This window comes from Sparus aurata, chromosome 1 (genome assembly GCF_900880675.1).
Source record: "Sparus aurata chromosome 1, fSpaAur1.1, whole genome shotgun sequence".
Taxonomy (NCBI): domain Eukaryota; kingdom Metazoa; phylum Chordata; class Actinopteri; order Spariformes; family Sparidae; genus Sparus; species Sparus aurata.
Window position 1 is genome coordinate 21,871,809 of NC_044187.1, and position 21,239 is coordinate 21,893,047.

General features: G+C 42.2%; 1 protein-coding gene across 1 annotated transcript; it reads left to right on the forward strand.

The window, feature by feature from the left end:
• Positions 1–2,029: 2,029 nt before the first annotated feature.
• ldlrb (low density lipoprotein receptor b) lies at positions 2,030–14,637 on the forward strand. Its single transcript, XM_030431716.1, has 18 exons — positions 2,030–2,324; positions 7,018–7,143; positions 7,550–7,672; positions 8,192–8,563; positions 8,833–8,955; positions 9,274–9,396; positions 9,645–9,767; positions 9,913–10,041; positions 10,164–10,335; positions 10,566–10,793; positions 10,882–11,000; positions 11,122–11,261; positions 11,528–11,669; positions 11,762–11,914; positions 12,000–12,185; positions 12,599–12,673; positions 12,789–12,949; positions 13,065–14,637. The coding sequence occupies exons 1-18, from the start codon at positions 2,243–2,245 to the stop codon at positions 13,101–13,103; spliced, it is 2,616 nt and encodes an 871-aa protein (XP_030287576.1). The 5' UTR covers positions 2,030–2,242; the 3' UTR covers positions 13,104–14,637.
• Positions 14,638–21,239: the final 6,602 nt, after the last annotated feature.

Sequence of the window (21,239 nt, forward strand, 5' to 3'; positions counted from 1 at the left end):
TTCCATTCATGAGGAAGAAGCTGACATGGAAGAGAGCCATGTCCATTTTGCTTGGGGCCCCCAAATTCCTTGAAACGGCCCTGAATCCATCCCTCCTACATCATAAATTAATAGCAAAAGACTAAAGTGAATGTGAAATTTGCCAACCAAGTATTTGCATCTGTGCATACACTGTATTTACCAAATACCTTTCAAAGAGTAGAATTTAGTTGGCCAATAAAATAAAAACCTCAGTCTCCAATGTGTCAACTCTTCAGGAACAGAAAAGGTAGCTCACATTGTTGTTTCAAACTTGGTGAGACATAACAAACCAGGGTGTTTTCACTGAGGACATCTCGGCTTGTCCAAAGAAAGAAATCACAGGCGTGACCGGTAACGTTAGCGATGGCTCCATTCTGTCACCTGCCCCAGTGAGTCATGTCAGTGGGTGAGCAGGTACAATACCAGAGCCCTGGAACAAGCTCACCTAAATGGAATGAAGCCATCGTTAATGATAGAAATTCCACCTGTGCGTCCACAGAGGTTTTTTCACTAACATAGGTACTTTTGAGTTTGGTTTCACTGACATTTTCAGCTCAGTTGAAGGACTAAGTAACTCTCATGTCTGTTATCAGTCACACAATGTCTACAACAAGGAGGCAGAAATGATCTGAGTTATATCCTGAGTGGAGGTGCAGGTGGAGTTGTTGCACGTGCACACAGCACTTTCAGTGTGCCTCTCTGTGGGTGTGTTCATAGTTCAGACACAGTGTAGTGATGGTGGGTGTATTAGTAGAGCATGTAATCCAGCCGCTATTTCGACATTCCAGGAATACCTCCCACAGCTCATTCCCTGCTTCTACTAGGAGCCCAGCAAGGCAGGCGCCTCACCCCCCCCCCCCCCCCCCCCCCCCCCCCCCACACACACACACACACACACACACACTCACACTCAGACAGGGGACCTCTAATGGAAACATTCCTCTATCTGATTCACCTCTTAAATATTAATGTGGCCATAAACCAGAACTCCCCCCATTCATCAGAGTAAAAGTTACTCTCCTCTTCTAATCTGTGAAGTCATAACCACTATTTTCATCCTGATCCAAACTAAAGTTACGCATGAGATACAGTCTGTTTGTTGGGGGAACATAGGAAAACTGAATCACTTTTCCGAAGAAGGATGCCATACCCTGTTCGTAAGTCAGCAGGAAAGCAGGGATAACAAGATGTAGAGGACTCCCTCCCTGTTGATTTATCCGACCTTCCCTTCCTACTAATGATATTTTGTTTTACAAGCCTTCTGTTTGCTTTTGAGGAGGAACAGATGCAGCGACTGTGGATACATATTAACATGATGTTTTTCTATTTGAATACACTTTATTTGAATACAGCTAGATGAAATTATACGAGGAAAGCTTCTTTGTATATGTGAGTCTGGCAGCTGCTGTGAAGGATTTGCCTCCACCTCGTCTCTGTGGGAAACAAAGCCCCAGTATGCATCACCCCTCAGTTTACCCACAAAGCCCTCCTGCTACAGAGGGCTCCTCATCTGGTTTCACACACACACACACACACACACACACACACACACACACACACACACACACACACAGGGTTTCTTTTTGCCTTTTTTGATGTAGAGTAATGATGGTTATGTTATCTGTAAGGCGTGACTGTGGGTTTTAATGACAGGCTCCTCATGTGTGACCGGTGTAAAAGCTGCTTCTTCTTATAGAGACAGCACCAGTGAGATGTGAACTGCCTTTGTTCATTCTGTTCTCAGTTTGTCCACTTCCTTTCAATCATCTTCACTCTTACACCCACCCACCCACACACACGACACAAACACACACACACACACACACACACACACACACACACACACACACACACACACACCAGTTTAGGAGGATGGAGGAGTGATGGGAGGACGACACTCAGTGATACAGCACTATGTGGCTCCGCCCCCCGGCGGTGCTCACGTCCACTTTCAAACATCACACCACTGCTCAAGCCCCGCCCCCCTGTCAGCCTCCTAGAAATTCGTCAGATGTGACTCGGATCTCATAATATTTTGCTGGCACTCTTTTTACGCACAGCCGCGGCCTGACTCTGCTGTCTGCCCTCTCTGCCTGAACCAGAGCGTCTTTACGCACCGCTCCTGCTGTGAACTGTGCCCACTGGCTTCTTGATACCTGCGCGCACAGCTGACCGACTTTTTCTTAAAGTGTCAAATAAGGACATAGGAGGAGGACAGGCCATGTTTGAGATGTGGAGGGGACTCAGCGGACTGTCCACATGCTGGTGTCTGCTGATGCTGATTCACTTTTTGGCTCAAGCAGGTAAGAAACACTCTTTCCTTCCCTGTCCTCTGTTAATTTCCTTCTCATGCTTCAGTATTTTACATTTTGCGAAGCTGACTTATTTTAGCTGCACATATGTAGAAAAATATGATATAAGCATATTTCATGCGTTAACGAAAAAAGGGGAATTGCAGATCTGTTTCTGGCGTCATTCGGGTTTTTGGGTGGTTTATATATTACAAATGTAAATGTTTCTATGAGGTCTTGCGGTGAATCGAGATAATGTCTTTAAGTGAAGGGCAACATTTGGTTCATTCAGACTATTACTTTAAGTTATTGTCTTAACTCAGTAATAACGATAACTTTGACAAGGATATCGATGGTAAAATATGCTATAACAACAATATTTCGGACAAATGAATGGAATTTACGCTCCGCAATTTGATTAGTTCGTTTCGTCGTCGAAGGCGGCCGATCAGCCAATCACGTCCGTCGATTCCGCCGGTTTAAAGTTTCGGCAGGGCGGGACTAACACAGAAAACAGGCGGATGTCATCGAGGAGGGTGCGACTAAAACATCAGCGTTCTCATCCTTCTCTCCGCTGCACGCTGGAGGAAATGAGATGCGGGAAAAGCCGCAACTGTCAGAAGTAAAAGGGAAAGAGAAAGTTGAGAAACAAGCAGAATCATCCCTGTTGGAGAGTGAAAATGTAAGGGAACTATCAAGAGGAGGCCAAAGAAGAAAAAAGGGGTTTAAAGATGCTTTTTACAGAAGTACGGTGTTTGACTCTTCTGAGGTAAATGCGGCAAATTATAGGTGACCCAAATAAAGAAGTGTTTATAGTTCATAGACGACCACTAACCCTGAAACAGATCAGAATTTCCACTTTATGTTGTTAAAGACAATTCTTCATTAAAAAAATAATCATATTCTGAATCTTCTGGGGCCAAATTAAAGGGAAAGGTTTGGTCACAAGCAACTGGTATTGATTTTCATATGTCTTAACATTATTTTGGGGGGAATGAACCTAATTCACCCTTAAGGCCAACCCTGTGCTGAGAATTAGGCTCCAGCCCCTTTCTGCCATCTGCTCCAGTAATCCCCCAATAATCTCAACTCTGCTATAAGAGCTTTTCAGATTAAAACTTCAGTTTTCTTCTAGTTCTTGGTGCTCACTTCCAGGCAACAGATCTGCCGTTGTGTGTGCGAATGATATTCATGTGTGCATTTTTTTCTCTTCTTGTTTCAAGGTCTGGCTTTGGTTTGTTTAAAGTATTCACTGTCAGTGTTTAGCATACTCCTGAAATGAGGCAAAGCTATGTGAACAGGTTTTTGTTTTACATGGGGGACTAAACCCTCTGGACTGCGGTGACTCATAAAGAAATCGTGAAGAGTTTCAGCTGTCAATCATTTAGAAACACCTCCACACAATGGTGGAAGATATATTTAGATCCTTAGAAAATAGTGTGAAAATACTCCATTCCAAGTAAAAGCCCTGCGTTTACAATCCTACGTGAGTGAACGTATCAGATGATCATTACTGATGCATTCATTTGTATAATGTTGTTGCTATAGTTGGTTGAGGTAGGGATCATTTGAATTTGACTCGGTGCCTCTCTCCGCTCCGCTGACAGAGAGCAACAGGAGCTGATGTCAGTACAGAAACGACCGACATCCAGCACAACGCAAAAGTTTAAAGATTATTTTCATTGCATATGATTTTGCACATAAGTTTCTATTCCTTTAAGAAAAATGCCTTTCCTTGCATTGAACACTATGGGTGTAAGTCTATCAAACTGTGTCGAAACAAGATGTTATTAGTAGGACTAGGAAAAAACAAACTCTAAATTTAAAAGGATCACCCTGTACATTGTGCATGAAAACTAACTTGTAATTAAAGCTGTCAGACTATTAGTCGAGGAGTAAAAGTATAAAGTAGCACTCAAGTAAAGTACAAGTACTTCAGATTCTACAGTACAGTACTGGGGCAAATGTTGTCTTCCACCACCGTGCTGCATAGACCTGCTGGGGTCACACTTTACTCTACAGAGATTGAGGCGCTGACAACAAGTGAAAGCTACAGCGGAAAACATGCTGCAGTTTGTCTGCAGTTGCTGACCTCATTACCAAGTCTTCAATTTGAAGTCTTTTACTAACATGTTCGCCCAGAGTCTTTCACTAAGATGAGGGAATCAAACTTAAGTTGGCCACATCGCCGTCCAGCAGTATTACCCAGTGACCTCGGTGAACATGACAGCAGCTACAGCAGATTACTGAACCGGTACAAACCCACATCTGAAGCTGGAGCAAGTGCTGCTGCTCCTTGTGATGCACATGCATCCTGGTTATTTATTAACCGCCGGCTGTATGTTTGAGTCAATAAACACACCTCTTTGTGAAGGTTTTTGCCGTGTGCTTACTGCATGTTTGTGCCATAAAAAGACCGGAATGCATTGTTAGTGGACAAAGTCACATGTTGTCACAAAGGAGGATTGTTGTCATGCAGCGTCCTGATGACGGCTTGTCTCACACCAGAGTATCTGCCATTCATTCGGCCAGCCTCTGCTGTCACATTCTGTTTTTTGTGCATTTGCAAGAGAATCGTAGCAGAGTGGTGTGTGTGTGTGAGCTCCTACTCTAATGGCCTTACATGGTAGTGTTATTACTGGATGGTGCGGTGGTTGTCAGGCTCACTCTGTGGTTATAAAAAGCATATGAAGGATGCTATCTCTCTGCTGCAGGCACTGTTCAAACAAGACTTCTTATCTGAATGATCACATCTGTCTATAGGTGTAAATGTCAGCAGCACGTTACCTGTTCTGCTGATCAAAATGAGTGTGAGGACGCTGCTTTCTCATCTGTGGTTTGCAGGTTTTTGAATGTGAGAAGACACTGTGGTGTAGGTGGTGACTAAATATAACTTTCCAAGTAGCTATAGAGACCAAACATGCTCAATCGGGTCACTAAGAAGTTGTTTTTGTTTTTTGTTTCAAATTAAGTTTGACATCTCTTAAATATATATAGAAGATTAAAAACTTAAGACAAATTGGAGCTGGACAAATTGGAGGATAACTGCTTCCAACTTGAACTTTTCACCACAGACTTACAGTAAAGAAGGAAAGGAAACTTTCTCTTCCTGAATCTGGCCTGTGACCCATATGTTGAAGCGGCAGGGAAGATCAGCAGTGGAAAATGAAAACATTGGACCACTCAAAGGTCAGGTAGTACCAGCGTTTGACCTACTTTTGTATCTCCGTCCACAACTGGAATGAATGAACGGTTCCGAAGAAAGAAAAAATGAGGCAGAGTGTCAGGGAAGCTCTAAATCTTAAATTTCATCGTAACATTCTCACATCTTCAGGGACTGCTGGAGTATGCTTTGGAAAGTCTATTCCTGGAATCTACGCTGGCCGCGAGCCTGGCCTCCGTGTGTGTGAGCGTCTGTGTGTGTACGTGGCTTCCCAGAAAGCATGAGTGTGTGGGTTCACACAGCCTCTCAAGATCAGCCAAGGTTTTTTTCCCTCAATTAGTGAAACCCAGAATCGACGTAATGCTCTCAAGAATTACAGAGTGAATTCCGGTCAACTCCTCACTCCTGCTTTAGTTTGTACATTTCTTTTACAAAGCATGAGGGAGGTGACCTTCAGTGGCAATCCCAGTGTTGAGAAAGCATCCTCTCCTCATAGTTGTAATCAGTAAGACCTGAACTGCCACCCTTCTTCTCATTGTCACCACTCATTGACACAGTCACGCTGACAGACTTCCTTGTCTTTGGAGTCTCCGCCTCGGTCTGTGGGTCACCGTGGTGACGAGGAAAGGCACACTGGGGCCAATCAGCTCCTGGTGGTGCGATTGTTCAACTCCTCCCATATCTATTGTCTTAAAGGGATAGTCTGTCATGTCCTCAACCTCCAGGTCCCAGGGGGGACAGACAGTGCAGTAGGTGATGGAGGATGCAAGATGGGTTGTTGGCCTGTGTTGCCTCGATGTTGATGCTTTGACTAGAGGCTTTACTGAGGTGTGATTGTCTCGGGGGTTGAGACCTCTAAGCCCAAAATAGATACTTCAGAGAAGGCGAGCAGTGAAGCTGTTTCCACTTACGTGACAAAATGATGTGTGTGAGTTTTGTTCCATACCTGAAATGTGTCAAAACAGTGAGAAGCAGAGGTGTGCTGCTGAGTTAAACCTGCTTCCATTTCTCTTATCACTCCTCAAACATTGTTTCATCTTTTTCCTATGTCTAAATTTAGTTATATTTTTGTAAAACATGTACTTTAATGTCCAAAATTAAAGTGAAATAAAAATAGGCTTAAACAAAGGTTATATAATACAGTACTTAAAAATTGTTCCTACAAAAAAGCAAAAAAAAGTCCTCCAGTTTCCAAACACCTCACATTAAAGACTCATTACTTCATATCTTGTTCTAACAGGAGTCAGCGAACTAGACAGTGTTGTTATCTTAATTTGGTAATGTCCTCTGAGTTAAGCAAAGAGAAGAAGGTGTGGTTTCCACACTGTCAGTTATCTGAACATTATCTGGATTTTCTGTGTAATTTTCTGTTGCGTATTAACTCACATACAAGGATATCAGTTTTTTTTGTGTGTGTTGGTACCAGCTCACGTTACTGCACGGTGCTCACGAGCAGCAAAGTGTATACTGAGCAGTAAATCCTGATAAGTCAGTAGTTTGTCCTCGTGTCACACTGAGCTCTGTAATTTTTATCGTTTCCAGATGCAGCCTACATCTGCAGCTCCACTCAGTTAAAGTGTGGAAATGGGAGGTGCATCACCCGTCGGTGGATCTGTGATGGAAGTGATGACTGTGGTGATGGAACTGATGAACTGCCTGAAACCTGCGGTATGTTTTATTTTATCAGTGAGGCGCTATGACTGTGACTATAGGTCAATTTGAACTAAAATCACATCAAGATATTATAGAAATCTAGCACAGAACCAATATCAACTTGGATGCCTGACATAATTTTTATGTTTTAATTATATATACTTTTGGTTTTTTTTAATGATCTACCTGTACTTATTTATGTCCTTTTCTTGCTGCTGAAACACTTGAATTTTCCAATCAAGACATCAGTAATAGATTATGTTATCTAATCTTATCCTACAACAGTGAATCAGAAGCGTATCAATGAAGCCTCTGTACAACAGTAGTTTCTATTAGTGAATGATTGTCCGTACTCCAACTGTACTCACAGGCCTTATCTCTCATTTGACACATGAGTCATATTTCCTGTTTCTATCCGCAGCATCCAAAACCTGCTCACAGACACAGTTCAACTGTGGCCTCCCCATGAACCAGTGTGTCCCACAAAGCTGGCACTGTGACGGCAAAGCTGACTGTGACAACGGGGCCGATGAGAAGAACTGCAGTAAGTCATAAATACATGAAACAGGGGTTATAAAGAAAGACACACAAGGAAGGACTTCCTGATTTTGCCTCCAGGATTACAGTGTCCACAGGAAATATATTTTGTTCACGATAAGAAAACTTTATTTATCCATCCTACGGAAATGTAAGCAGAAGAAACCACAAAGCTAATGAGCATTTAACATACAACAAGATATGTTGTATATAAATCGTTACTAGAAAGTGTATTAAGACAAATACAAATAACTTGAGGAAATAAGGGAGTTTTAATGAATAAATGAATAATAATAAGTATTTTAAGGAATGGAGTCAGCTGGTGGTTTAAGTGTATTGTGCAATTTTAACTGTTTAAGATGTGTTTTTTTACACCTGAAGCAGCAAAAAACAAACACCACCAATCCTGATATACAGGCAGCAAATATAAGTTAATTGTAACAACATATACAACTCAATATCTGTGTCCACTTCTAGCCTTATCGTCACATTAACTCCTGTCTTCTCCGTTTCTTGCCCTCCACAGCGACCAAACAATGCAAAGCTGATGAGTTCAGGTGTGCCAATGGCCAGTGTATATCCTCCTCCTTCGTTTGCGACAAGGACGACGACTGTTCAGACGGCTCGGACGAGGCTTCCTGCCCCAAACCCACCTGCAGCTCCCGTTCTTTCCAGTGCAACAACTCGGTGTGTGTGCCGGCTTTGTGGCGCTGCGACGGAGACAAAGACTGTGGCGACGGGTCTGACGAGGAGAACTGTGAGGGACAGCAGCAGCACAAGACAGCGGTGCCCTGCGGCGTCCATGAGTTTCAGTGTGCTAGCGGGGTATGCATCCACGGAAGCTGGCGGTGTGATGGAGGCATGGACTGCCAGGATCATTCTGATGAGTACAACTGCAGTGAGTTGGCTTTTTTGGCCCATCTCCTCCTCTGCAAACCTATTTTGCTCTGATAAATCTTATTTACTGCTGACTTTGTTAGGAAACAGATTTTAGCTTACTCATTCTATAGCTTACATAATATCCTGTTGCCTCACTCAGTATCATCAATACTGATTCAAGATCCACAACAAATCGCATCAGATATGATTCTCTCCTCAATCTATGCCGTCTCATTCATCCTCATCTGTCTTGTTTCTTGTATTCATACATTTGTCTTCTCTTTCTAGGTCATCCTACTTGTCGTCCAGATGAGTTCCAGTGTAATGACGGCGCCTGTATCCATGGCAGCCGCCAGTGTGATGGAGAGCACGACTGCAGGGACCTCAGTGATGAGATTGACTGCCACATAGGTGACTATCACAGCAATCCATCCATGTTTTAACTACAACCTTAACTGTATATGGATGCAATTAGTAGATTTTTTTTTTTTAATTTTTTTAAAGATTTTTTTAGACACTTTTTTATTAAGCAGTAGACAGATAAAATATGGGAGAGAGAGGGGGATGTGACATGCAGCAAAGGACCTCCGGCCAGAATCGAACCAGGGTCAGCTGCATATGTGGCATGCGCTCTAACCACTCAACCACCTGCGCACCAAATTAGTAGATTTTTAATAGTAGATGTTTTAGATTACAGTTAAACTTATACTCCCTTGTTTTTCTCTGCAGAAAATGTATGTGAAGGCCCCACCATGTTCAAGTGTCGCAGTGGGGAGTGTATCAGCATGGAGAAAGTGTGCAACAAACAGAAGGACTGCCGGGACTGGTCCGATGAGCCTGTCAAAGAGTGTGGTGAGTGAAATCTTATTTCACCATCAGACCAAGAAGTGTATCAGAGTTTGGCTATAAGCTCAGCGGCATTGAAAATGAGAAAAAGAAAAAATTAAACCACATCACAGCCTGGAAAATATGATCGTAGCAGCTGGCCAGGCTCAGTTGACTGGCCTGGATAGTCTGTGGTTTAAATGAGCAGATTCATCGAGGATTAGAGCTTCCATTAGGAAAATGGTCGTCATGACTGTGTATATGCGTCTCCACAGACAAAAATGAGTGTTTGACCGGAAATGGCGGCTGCTCCCATCAATGCACCGATCTGAAGGTGGGCTTTAACTGCTCCTGCCCTGCTGGATACAGCCTGAAGATGGACAAGAAGACCTGTGAAGGTGAGAGGAGGGGGTCTGTCTCTGGAAATGAAGTCTTTAGAAGGACTCTGTGACCAGATTTGGTACAGTGTTTTAAGAAATGTTCCACACTTGGCAAATTCAATCCCGTAATTTTCCTCTCGACCTCCTGTTCCTCCACCTGCAGACGTCGATGAATGTGCTGAGCCGGACACCTGCAGTCAGATTTGCATCAACCTGCCCGGCAGCTATAAGTGCGATTGTGAGGAGGGCTACGAGATCGACCCGGTGACCAAGACGTGCAAGGCTGAATCAGGTAACGTCTGAAAGAAAGCCTGTTCTCACTCTCAAGAGTCGCATCTGACTGATTATGTTAACTTGCAGATTCTTAGTCCTCTCTGCAAAACAATTTATCATTTTCTCATCCACATCCTCCAGGAACTGTACCCACCCTCTACTTCACCAATCGACACGAGGTGAGGAAGCTGACGGTGGACCGCAGAGAGTACATCCGACTGATCCCCCAGCTGAAGAACGCGGTGGCTCTGGACATTGACATGCCTAACAAGATGATCTACTGGTCTGACCTGTTCCTGAAGAAAATCTACAGGTTAGAAAGAATCTGTGTTTGGTCAAGGGTGGTTTAGACAAGGGTTTATGTAAGACTTTGACATGAGGCTTGATCTGCACCAGAAAGCCTGTATCTTTGTGCTACATCTGACTAGATGCAGGTGAAGATAAAAGAATAAAGATTACTCTTTTGTTGGTGAAAGACTATGATGTGGGCTGGACTGCAGATCAAGAGACAGATGTCTCTAACATGAATCTCTTCCCCGACAGCTCCAAGATAGACGTGGCCGGTGACCCCTCCCACCACACTGTAGAAATTGACAGTGGGATCGAGGCCCCGGAGGGCATTGCTGTGGACTGGATTCATGGCAACATCTACTGGACCGACAGCATTTTGAAGACTATCTCTGTGGCAACGACAGACGGCAGCAAGAGGAAGAACCTGATCACAGACAACCTGGAGAAGCCGAGAGCCATCGTAGTCGACCCCGTGAATAAGTAAGTGAACGTTTCAGAATTTTTATAAAGCTTTTCGGTCAATTATCAAGTTTTCCGTTTTTTAAAAGTTTCTCTGTTGCTTCTTCAGCTTCATGTACTGGACAGACTGGGGTGAGGAGGCCAAGATAGAGAAGAGTGGGTTGAATGGAGCGGATCGCGTTGCCTTAGTAACAGATAACATCGTGTGGCCCAATGGCATTACCCTAGGTAAGCAGAACATCATGGACGGACTAAATGGTAACCAATCAATTCCATTCAGGCTGTTCAATGGGCACACAGTGATCATGACCATTCAGTTGTTTCTGTCTTTGCGTGTCTCTCTGGACAGACATGGCTAACCATCGCCTGTACTGGGTGGACTCCAAGATGCACACTCTGTCCAGCATTGATGTGAACGGAGGGACACGACACAGTCTCATTTTCGACGAGGAAAGGCTCTCCCACCCCCTCTCTCTGACTGTGTTTGAGGTCAGTAAAGACAGTTTGGCATTAACATATTCATAAAGAGAACTAGCATCTGCTCAGTCATCCAGTTCATGCATAGTGAACGTCATCTGGTTTAGAGGTAGAACGTCAGAGCTGAGTGTGCACTTTATTCCCAATACATTCGGATCAGTGGTGCTTAGTTATTCTTTGTAATTAATCCATTTTGTGCTGTGAGGAAACGTCAGCAAACAATGAATAAGTGAACAAACAGAATTGTCTTTCTAACGCAGCATCTCTCTTTCAAACAGGAGAAAGTGTTTTGGACAGATATGAGCAACAGTGCTGTTTTTAGTGCCAACCGCCTGACAGGAAAAGACATCACCAAGCTGGCAATGGACCTGGACCAGCCAGAGGACATCGTACTGTACCACAACCTCAAGCAGCCAAACGGTACAGAAACAAAACTCCATCTGCTTTAACATGACAGACAAGTTGATGAGGCCATAAAATGATTTCTAATGCTTGTTGTTTCCCTCTTTTAGGCACAAACTGGTGCAGAGAGAGTAACAGTATGAATGGAGGCTGTGAGTTCCTGTGCCTCCCCGCCCCTCTGATCAACGAGCACTCGCCTAAATTCACCTGTGCCTGTCCTGACAGCATGGCCATGGGACCTGACATGAGGAAGTGTGTGGCAGGTAGGTGTTCCTTGCTTGTGGCAATTCAAAGAAACTGAAATTTAGCATTAAGTAATGATGGTAACTCTTATATTTATTTCTGCAGCGGCTCCAGTTGCCCCTCCTGTTGAAAACAAAACTGGTGCACCGCTCCCGCCGAAAGATACCGCCAAACCTTCTACGCCCAGGCTGCCTGTCCCCACCGCTACAACAACTACAGCTACCAGCAGAGCGACCAGGAAACTCACAACGACCACACAGAGCACGCAGCAGCCTGCCGCCTCTGCTCAAGGTACAGGGAGGGGATCATTTCTGGAAAAACAAACGTATTGATGAAGTGATTATAAAATAACAGCGACAGAACAGAGCACATAAAATGTACCTCTGACAAAGAGCTTCATTGTCCAGTGGAAGCAACTGCTGGTTAGCTTAACTTAGCATAAAGACTGGAACAGATTGGAAAACAAGGACCCAAAATCCTTCTAAAGATCACAAATCAGCACTTATTATGGAATGTGTTTATTCTGTACACAAACCGAAGTGTTTTGTGCAGGCCGGTTTCTCGGCTGGAGCTAAGCCAAGCTAACTTTTTTATGGTGGTAGCTTCTTCCATTATTCACCATACAGACAAGAGTGGTGTTGAACTTTTCTTTCACTTAAAGGATTTAAATAAATAAAACATTGGTTTTTTCTCTGCTTTTTCAGGTAACAGACTTGCAGCCCTGCCTGAAGAAGCCCCTTCATCCCACCCCATGGCTCTCTACATCATCGTGCCAATAGGTTAGTCTGACATTTCTGCTCTTTATGGCTGCCTACCCTCCTTAGTCACACATGCAACCTATTTATTCTCCCCCGATGTCACTACATGACCTTAAACTTGTCTTTTGCTCTGCAGTGGTCATGGCCCTGCTGGTCTTTGGAGCAGTGTTCCTCTGGAGACACTGGCGTCTGAAGAACACCAACACCATCCACTTTGACAACCCCGTGTACCAGAAAACCACCGAGGATGAGCTCCACATCTGCAGGAACAGCTCAGATGGCTACGTTTATCCTCAGGTATCTTGAGTTTGATACCAAGTCACTGTGCTATTAATTAAATGGTTTCCATTTAAAATCAACTGCAGGTACTGTAACAGCTTTGCTTATTCAATATGACTCTTTTTTCTTGCAGAGACAAATGCTTAGCATGGAGGACGTGGATGTTGCATGACCCAAAGATGAAGAATACAGAAGCTTTATTTGAAGAGATTTTTTTCCTTTTTGGAAAAAGGCCTTTTTTTTCCTCTACTGCTGCTGCTTTACAGCCCCTTCCCTCAACCCGCTGAGCTCAGTTTATGGCGCATGTTTTCTGACCTCAGCACTGTACCGTCCAAGTCTGAAGAAAGAACTGAAATAAAAAGAAAAAAGAAAATCCTTGAAACTTCAGTATGACGAAATAGAGCATAACTGCAGGAAGCCATTTGGTCAGACCACAAAATGATTTCAAAATGAAGGACTGCCCCAGGTTTCAGAGGATGATGTTCTTTAACAGAGCTGCGACTCTTTTGAAATTGTGTGAAAACTGTTAATATAAGTGTTCTGTTTGTTAAAATGATGCTGATGCTTGCTTTACACAGGTTCAATTCTACAAGTTTCACTTAAAAAGCCTGACCTATATTGTCTTAAGATTTGTGTGTGCCTTCCAATCACACTCCGGCTACTTAGTGAAGTTTATTGGATGTACATAAACGCCTTACTGACCCCAATGGCCTTCATGACTGTACTGTGGCCTTTACTGTGCAGTCTGTCAGCTCCCATAGGCATTTTTCTTAACTGTCAACCATTATAGTCTGTTCCTGTGTTGTTTTTTTTTCCCTTTTGTGACCCCTCGTCAAGCAAGGTCACAGGTGGTTTACATTGTAAATGGAAAAAGCTGCTGAGTTTTCTGAAGTCAACCAAAAATGAAGGAAATGTTCTTCTCTAACTAAAAAAAACTGATCGAAGGTGATTACTTATCATGATAACATGTAAATACTTTCTGTAAATATTTTGTAAAACACTCTCGTGTTCACTCTTGTGTTGCCTTTTGTACATTTTAATCAAGAAATACTGTAAATATCTAAGAGATTCTTTTATTTATTTATGGAAATATATGAGAGATTTGATTGTTGTCATGCGGCTGTAAATACAGCGATGCCATATGTTACCACGGTGAATTGTTCTTGTTCCAGCAAAGCCAGTCTAACCATTACATTGTACAGCTGTTATTTAATTCTATTAAGCCTTTGGACAGTTTTGTGTTCAGCATGAGCTGCATGGAGACATTTTTTGTTAGTTTTTTTACGATTTAAAACAAAACTCTACCTATTTCAGTTGTTTAGGAGAGTGCAGCAACGCTGTTTTGCTGTAAAGCTCCAGAAATGATTCGCAGACTATGAATCTTCAACTGACTGTTTATCAGCATGAGAGGGAGATAATAAATTTTTTGGGTGAACTGTTCCTTTACTGTTCAGTGCTACAGGAAAATACTGAAGAAGCTCTCTTCCACCACTGTGTGTTTCTTTTTCAGTGTTTTTTCACATTATTTATTTACCTTCTGCCTTTCTGTTTTTTTGTTTTCACTGTGACATTTAAGGCACATACTGGAGTGTGCTTAGCACCATGTTCTCCGTCACGGCATCATGTATGTAGGGATGCACGACAGCCTGCTTGTTTGTTTTTGACTGTGTTGGTCTTTTTTTAATTAAAAGAAAACTCTAAACCTGTCTTTCACTTTAATGAGTCAGTTTTACAACTGGGCAAAGTGGTATGACTGATGTAAACTGGGATATCTGATGAAAAAATACAAACAAACAAACAAAAAAAAGAGAAAAAACGCTCTCATTAAATCCCAGCCTGATAAGATAATATTAGAAAATAAGATTTAAACTGATCTCAAGACTAAATGTTTTACTGAGAGCTCAGCTTACAAAACCAGTGATTCTAATACTTGGCTTAATAGACATCCATGAAACCTGTTTATGTTGCTTGGAAACGCCGGCATCTCTCTCCATCTACAACACACGATAACATCACACAGATGGATGAGTGTTCAACCTAATCACCATCAGACTAATGTCCTACTTCTCTGCTTTTTGCCAGTAGAGCAGATTTGTTATCACATCATGGAAGATTTTGTGTTCTTGTACATTAGCCAACATAAACAACATCTTTCCTCTCATTTGGACGATGAACTAGAATCATCTGTTGGTTCAGTTTTAACAGAAAGGCTCTGAGTTACATCTGTTGATTATTTTCATGATTAATCATAAATAGTTTGGTCTATGAAAGGTCCAAAAAGATGCTCCTCACAACAGTGATGTGCACAAGGGGGGGGGGGGGGGGGGGCAGTCGCCTCCCCCCCCGTGGCCCAATTGTTGAAAAACACGTGCTAAAGTGCCCTCCTGAGAGCCAAAACGCGCGCTAAGTGCCCTCCTGAGAGCCAAAAAAGCGTGCCAAAGTGCCCTCTTGGTTGGCAAAACACACTAAACTGCCCTGTTGGCTGGTTAAAACATGATAAACTGTCCTCTTGGGAGCCAAAACATGCGCTAAAGTGCCCTCTTGGGAGTCAAAACGCACGCTAAAGTGTCCTCTTGGGAGCCAAAACGCGCGCTAAAGTGCCCTTCTTTTCGCCCCTGCCCTTCAAAAAGTCTGCGCACGCCACTGCCTCACAATTTCCCAGAGCCCAAAGTGACGTCTTCAAATTGCTTCTTTTGTCCAACCAACAGTCCAAAATCCAAAGACTCTTCATTAACTGTCATAAAGCAACGAATCATCACATTTAAGAAGCTGAATCCGGCCAATGTTTGACATTTTTGATAATAAAATGACTTTTTAATCGATTACAAAAATAGTTGGTAAAAAAATGTTCTTGCATTCTTAACTTTTAAATGAACTCTGGATTAATAGACTCCCTGTTGTTCTCCATTCACGGATAATTACAGACACAGTGATTCGATCTGTTTTCTGAAGCAACTGATGAATGTAGAGTTGTTCACTGGAAAGTACCCAGAATGACGGCTCAATTTCTGATCAAGAAAGAATTACTTTCCTGTCAAGACACGAGTTTCTGGTTTTTATTCTGGTCATTTAATTACTAGAACAGCATTCTTATGCCAAAGCCTGACAGTCCCCTTTAATTCAATCAAGCCTTATCCAATATCAGACTTGATCCTCAACAAATTGTTGATGAAGGTTCTCAGTTATTCTGGACTTGTTTCACCTCTCATCCAAGAATATTCTTCAGTTCTAACTAACTGGAGGGGAGCTGCTGGCTTGTAAACCCTGTGTGGGAGTGTCCTTATGGAGTCATTAGGGACGTGTGTGAGCTCTGAGTTTCAGAGTCGTTAGGGCCACTTGTGTGTCATTTGTCAAACCGGCCTGTAAGTGGGTTTCTAAGGCTAGGTGCGCCCAGGTGTGAACGGTTGTTAAACTGTCTGGGGAGATACTGAATATTGTAGGTGGGTGATAAGTAGTGTCGTAGGCTACCTCCTCTGTTCAAAGACAGTCTTTCCAGTTTGACATAGATGGATTTTCCTACTCCTCTGTCAAACCACCTGTCTTCTCTGGTCAAGATGTTTACATTGCTGTCCTCAAAGGAATAATTTTTCTCCTTCAGATGTAAGTGGAGAGCAGAGTCTTGACCTGAGGAGTTGGCCCTCCCATTTGTCTATGGAGAGGTTGTTTTGTCTCCCCAATGTACACATCTTTATTAAAGATCCTCCTTTAATAAAGTTTCTCAGATGTTCCTGCGACATAAGGAATGGTGTATTTACGTTTTTTCGTCCCCTTCTCTCTATCTGCTCTGGATCTGGTTTTGACAAAAGTGCTAAAAGATCCTGCTAATGAGCCAACAAACCAATGAACAGTTTGCTTTATATCTCTTTAAATCCCTGATCGGAATCTACGCCTAACATGTCATCATGTTTCTCCACGGGCTGAAGAGAATTAAACATTCATGTAGAATTCAATAAATCATGCGTGGTGCAGATGGCCTCACGCACCCATAATAGCAAACAACCAGCAAACATCCTCTCACTAACCAAATAAACCTCCTCCATAATTCATGCCTGTTAATGGTTCCTCTCTCAAAGTGCAGTGGGGGTGGTCACTGAGGAAGCAGTGGTGTCAGATCAGTAACAACTGGGACGTGATTTATCGACAAGATACAGCCCTCCAGTAGAAAAGGGAAGGTGTATCAGTTTTATGAAGTTCAAAATGCAGAAACTATACACAGAGTTGTTGAGTAATGATAATAATAATAATAAAAACAGGATATAAGGATTTTTTTCAAGGTGTTCCAAATGTTTCAAATCAGAAGATCTGATTGTTTTCTTATCATACTTTTTTCCAGCTGGTTAATTTCTTTCCAAAAGCCCCAACGACCCAAAAGAGCAACCTTTATGATAAATGGCCTTGTTGTTATGTTGTTCAAATATTTACAAATTGATTATTGTTGTTCAACAGTGAACATGGATAGAGTTCCCCTATGCTAATGCTTTATTCTTCTGTGTTGCAGAAATAAATAAGTTTGAAAGAAACCACTAGCTCAGATGACTGCAGGGTAAAGAAAGTGTCTTCCTGACAACAGTTTAAATAAACTACATTTTAAAAGGGTTAGAGCAGACCAAGTTAACTGCTAGTCAACCCTCTGATCGTTCAATAACAGGCTTATTGGCCTATTCATTAGTTATGTCAGTTGTTGAGCCCAAAAATACTCTTATTACACTACATTGATTTAATTTAAGAGTCAAACTTACAATCTACCTTTTAAGTTGAAAAGTACAGTTCTTCTTTAAAATAAAAATAACTAATAAAGCAGAGGAAAAAATGTATATATGAACGTAAATGTCAAGCTCCTTAGCACTATTCAAAGCTCAGTTGAATGGGTCTTTTTAACAGGAAAGGAAAAAAAACAGAAATTAGGTATACACATGCTCAAATATACATTTGCATGTATCTTTTTTAACTGTGTGGGTGTGACAGAGACAGATCTGATGTTCGGGGCAGGCCCTGTTCTAGAACATCCTGCACCATCTTAACTCAGGAGGCTGTGGTATGTTGTCTGACAGGAACTGGGATCCACATTCCAGCGTACAGGACACCACGCCCAACAGCATCACATCAGATGATGGCAAAATGGTATCTGTGGTGCTGTGCATCCACTCCAGTTTTGATTGTGTTTGTTGATGTTAAATGATCATTTGAACCACTAATGAAGACTGAAGGATGAACTGTATCTAAGTGGGCATCTTGTTCTTCTCTCAGCAGCAGCATCATCTTTGTTGATGGGTTGCTACTCACAGCAAATTAGAGTTTCATTGTGTGCTGTACCCATGAGACGAGATACACCTGAGGCATAGGTGACAGATGACACCTGTCCCCTGCTGTGCCCTCTGTCATCCACATCCTCTCCTCACCTCATTATTTACATATCGTCGCTGTCCTCCTATTGGCCCGCTGTCAGCCTAAGGGTGGAGTTGCATCTCACACCACTGACTCGTAAGCAAAAGGGGAGTGTTCTTGAAAACTGACAGCGGAAGGTGGAGGTGGGGGAGGAGGTGTTGGTTAGGTATTCCCTTGTCAGGTTACCAAACAAACTACTAGCTCTCCTGATTCTAAGGTAACAACCTGACACAACAACCTGAGGGCCAAACACACTGAACCAAAGCATCTCCGGATGCAGGAGGCAGCGGGATGCAACTGATACTGTAAAGGAAGATGTTTATTTTCGATTAGATGTGAACTGAGTGTGAGTCTGCTGTATCAGTGAAAGGTGGTGTAAGTCATGAGCAGCTCTGTTGGGAATCCCACACTGATTCCAAAACTATCTCTCACAGCGATTGTCAAGTCTCGTTTTACGGGATGTCTCACATGTATCTCTTTCAGTCTGAGTCAGCATGCTGAGCTCAACCGCTCTGACCCTGACGAGGTTCTCACTTCAGATGTCTTTCCCATGAAACCATCATATCGGTCTATGGTGGATTTAAAGAGACCCAATTCAGCTCAGTTGAGAGTGGACAAATGTAAAGAGATGTAATCAATACCAATGCCAATTCTTCACCTTTCACAGGAGTAGAACCACTAGGCCTTATCTAATGTAGTAGAAAGAACATCAGGTTCTAAGATTTAATGATAAATCCTGTACAATCATGATAGAGAGATGATAGAGGGGACATGGATATTGATGGCAGCCCTAATTGCAAGGACCATGAATTTGATATTCCTATATAAGCAGACCGTATTCTTCAGCATATCTTGTTGGTGTCGCTCAGCGTCAGACACTGGCCACAGCTGTGAGGGTTGCAATATTCATTGTTGATTAATAAGAGTTTCAGAGCCTTTGTCCATTGGTTGCTTTGTCTGTAATCAGGTTTGCACAAAAAACTATTGAATCTTGGATAAATGATCGATCTTGGACCAGAATAGATCCCTTTAAAATTTGGATTGGACCCTGATAAAGGGGTTTTATTTTCTCAGTTTCTTGCAAAATAGTCAATTTCTGATGAAATCTGGAATATTTAGGTGCCTTGTATAATTGACTTTGTACAATTGGATGTGGATCTGGATCCAGAAGTGCCATTCTAGTTTAATTGTTTAGTCCCCCTAAAAATAATCTAAGCCCAAAGATAATCATGTTTGACAAAGACAAGCAGCAAATCATCTCAACCACTGAATTTATTTTTGCCTTGAAAATAATTGAAACAATGAGGTGATTATGTATTTTTAAAAAGCCAATAATTTTCTGTCAACTTTAATTGTTTCGTCTCTTTCAACTTTATAACCAGCTGTGATTGCAAGACTAAGACTATTGTAAATCAATCCTTGGTTAACACAAACGACTTGTACTAACATGAATTCAACTTCTATGCATGTTAAAAAAATAATGTATTCATATGTTTAAAGTAAGGAAATAGTAGGAAAAACCTCTGTCTGGCATTAGTAGGTCACATACAGTGCAATTTGTCTGGAGCTGCAGCAGTAAGGAAAAGTCACGTTTCTTCATCTTGACCTGACAGTGAAGTGTTTCCATATGTTTGTGTTGGGCCCCAGCCACTATAGCAGGATCCTGTATAATCCACATCACATGAACCAGAGAGGCTGGAGCCCAACACACGCTTCATGAAGTCAAAGCTGAAGGGAATAACAGCGATGTTTACATTAAGGGAAAAATACTCTTCCTGTAGCTTCAGACTGATTTGGGCTGTGAGGTCGACATTTAAAACCCAAATATTTATAGATGGGAACCTTGACTGGAAAGAGACAAAACGCTGACAAACTGAGACGAGGGTCAAATGTCCCAGTCTGTTTTAAACGAGAAGCTATTGGTCTTTATGATAGTCTTAGAATAGCTCATATCCTGTGTGAGGACAACATGTTTAAGGTGTGGTTATCTCATTTATAGCTCAGATACGTCTCATTAGATAAACAGAGTCCAGATAAGGGGACCAAAACCTTTATGGACGAAAGGAGTGGATCCTGGAAAAAGACTCATCTCCGTCTGGCCTTCAAACTCACACGCCTATGTTATGGCAGTGTGTTTTTCTCAGTCGCTGCCTTCCTACACATGGCTGATAAGGGGAAACAGACAGACAGAATATGGATGTAGGCTGAGATCTGGGGCCTAAAACCACACAGAGAGGCCAAAAAAGGGGAGGGGGGGCTGGTAAAATGTGACGATCTTATATAGCGAGCTTTATGGCTTAAGAAGCTCCACAGGCATGTGATCAGTATGTTTTCCTGAACCCTAAGGCCAGAGGCTGCAGGTCACACACATACACATACCCAAACGCACAAATTCAGATAAAAGTAGACCAGAAGCATAGCCAGTTTTTGCACCTCTGCTGTTTGTGGCTAACGTGATCTACTGTACAACGACATGATCATTAAGGATAACTGAGAAAAGGAAAAAGTAGACTGAAAGGACACAATAATGTCCAAGTTCCCACATTTTTTTATGAATGCATCCTACAAGGTTGGGGACAGAACCAGGCTTTTTCTTACAAATTAAATGACAATGAGGTGACTGCATGATACAAACACACCTATTAATTTGCTGTATGATGAGAAAATACATTATGGCCAAAAGAAAGGAGTGTAGCTCATAAAGCACATGTAATACCAACTTTTTAAACAAATCTTTTATTTTTCAAGTATTGATTTACCTTTTCTTTGCATTCAACAAATAAAGAAAAATGTGTACATTGTGTAGAATATGCATGAGGAGAAATAAATCAATATTTGATCCAGGTCTATCAAGAGACTATCATTAAAGAGGTAGGTAAAACAATGTATATATATATATATATATATATCAGTTTGGATTCTC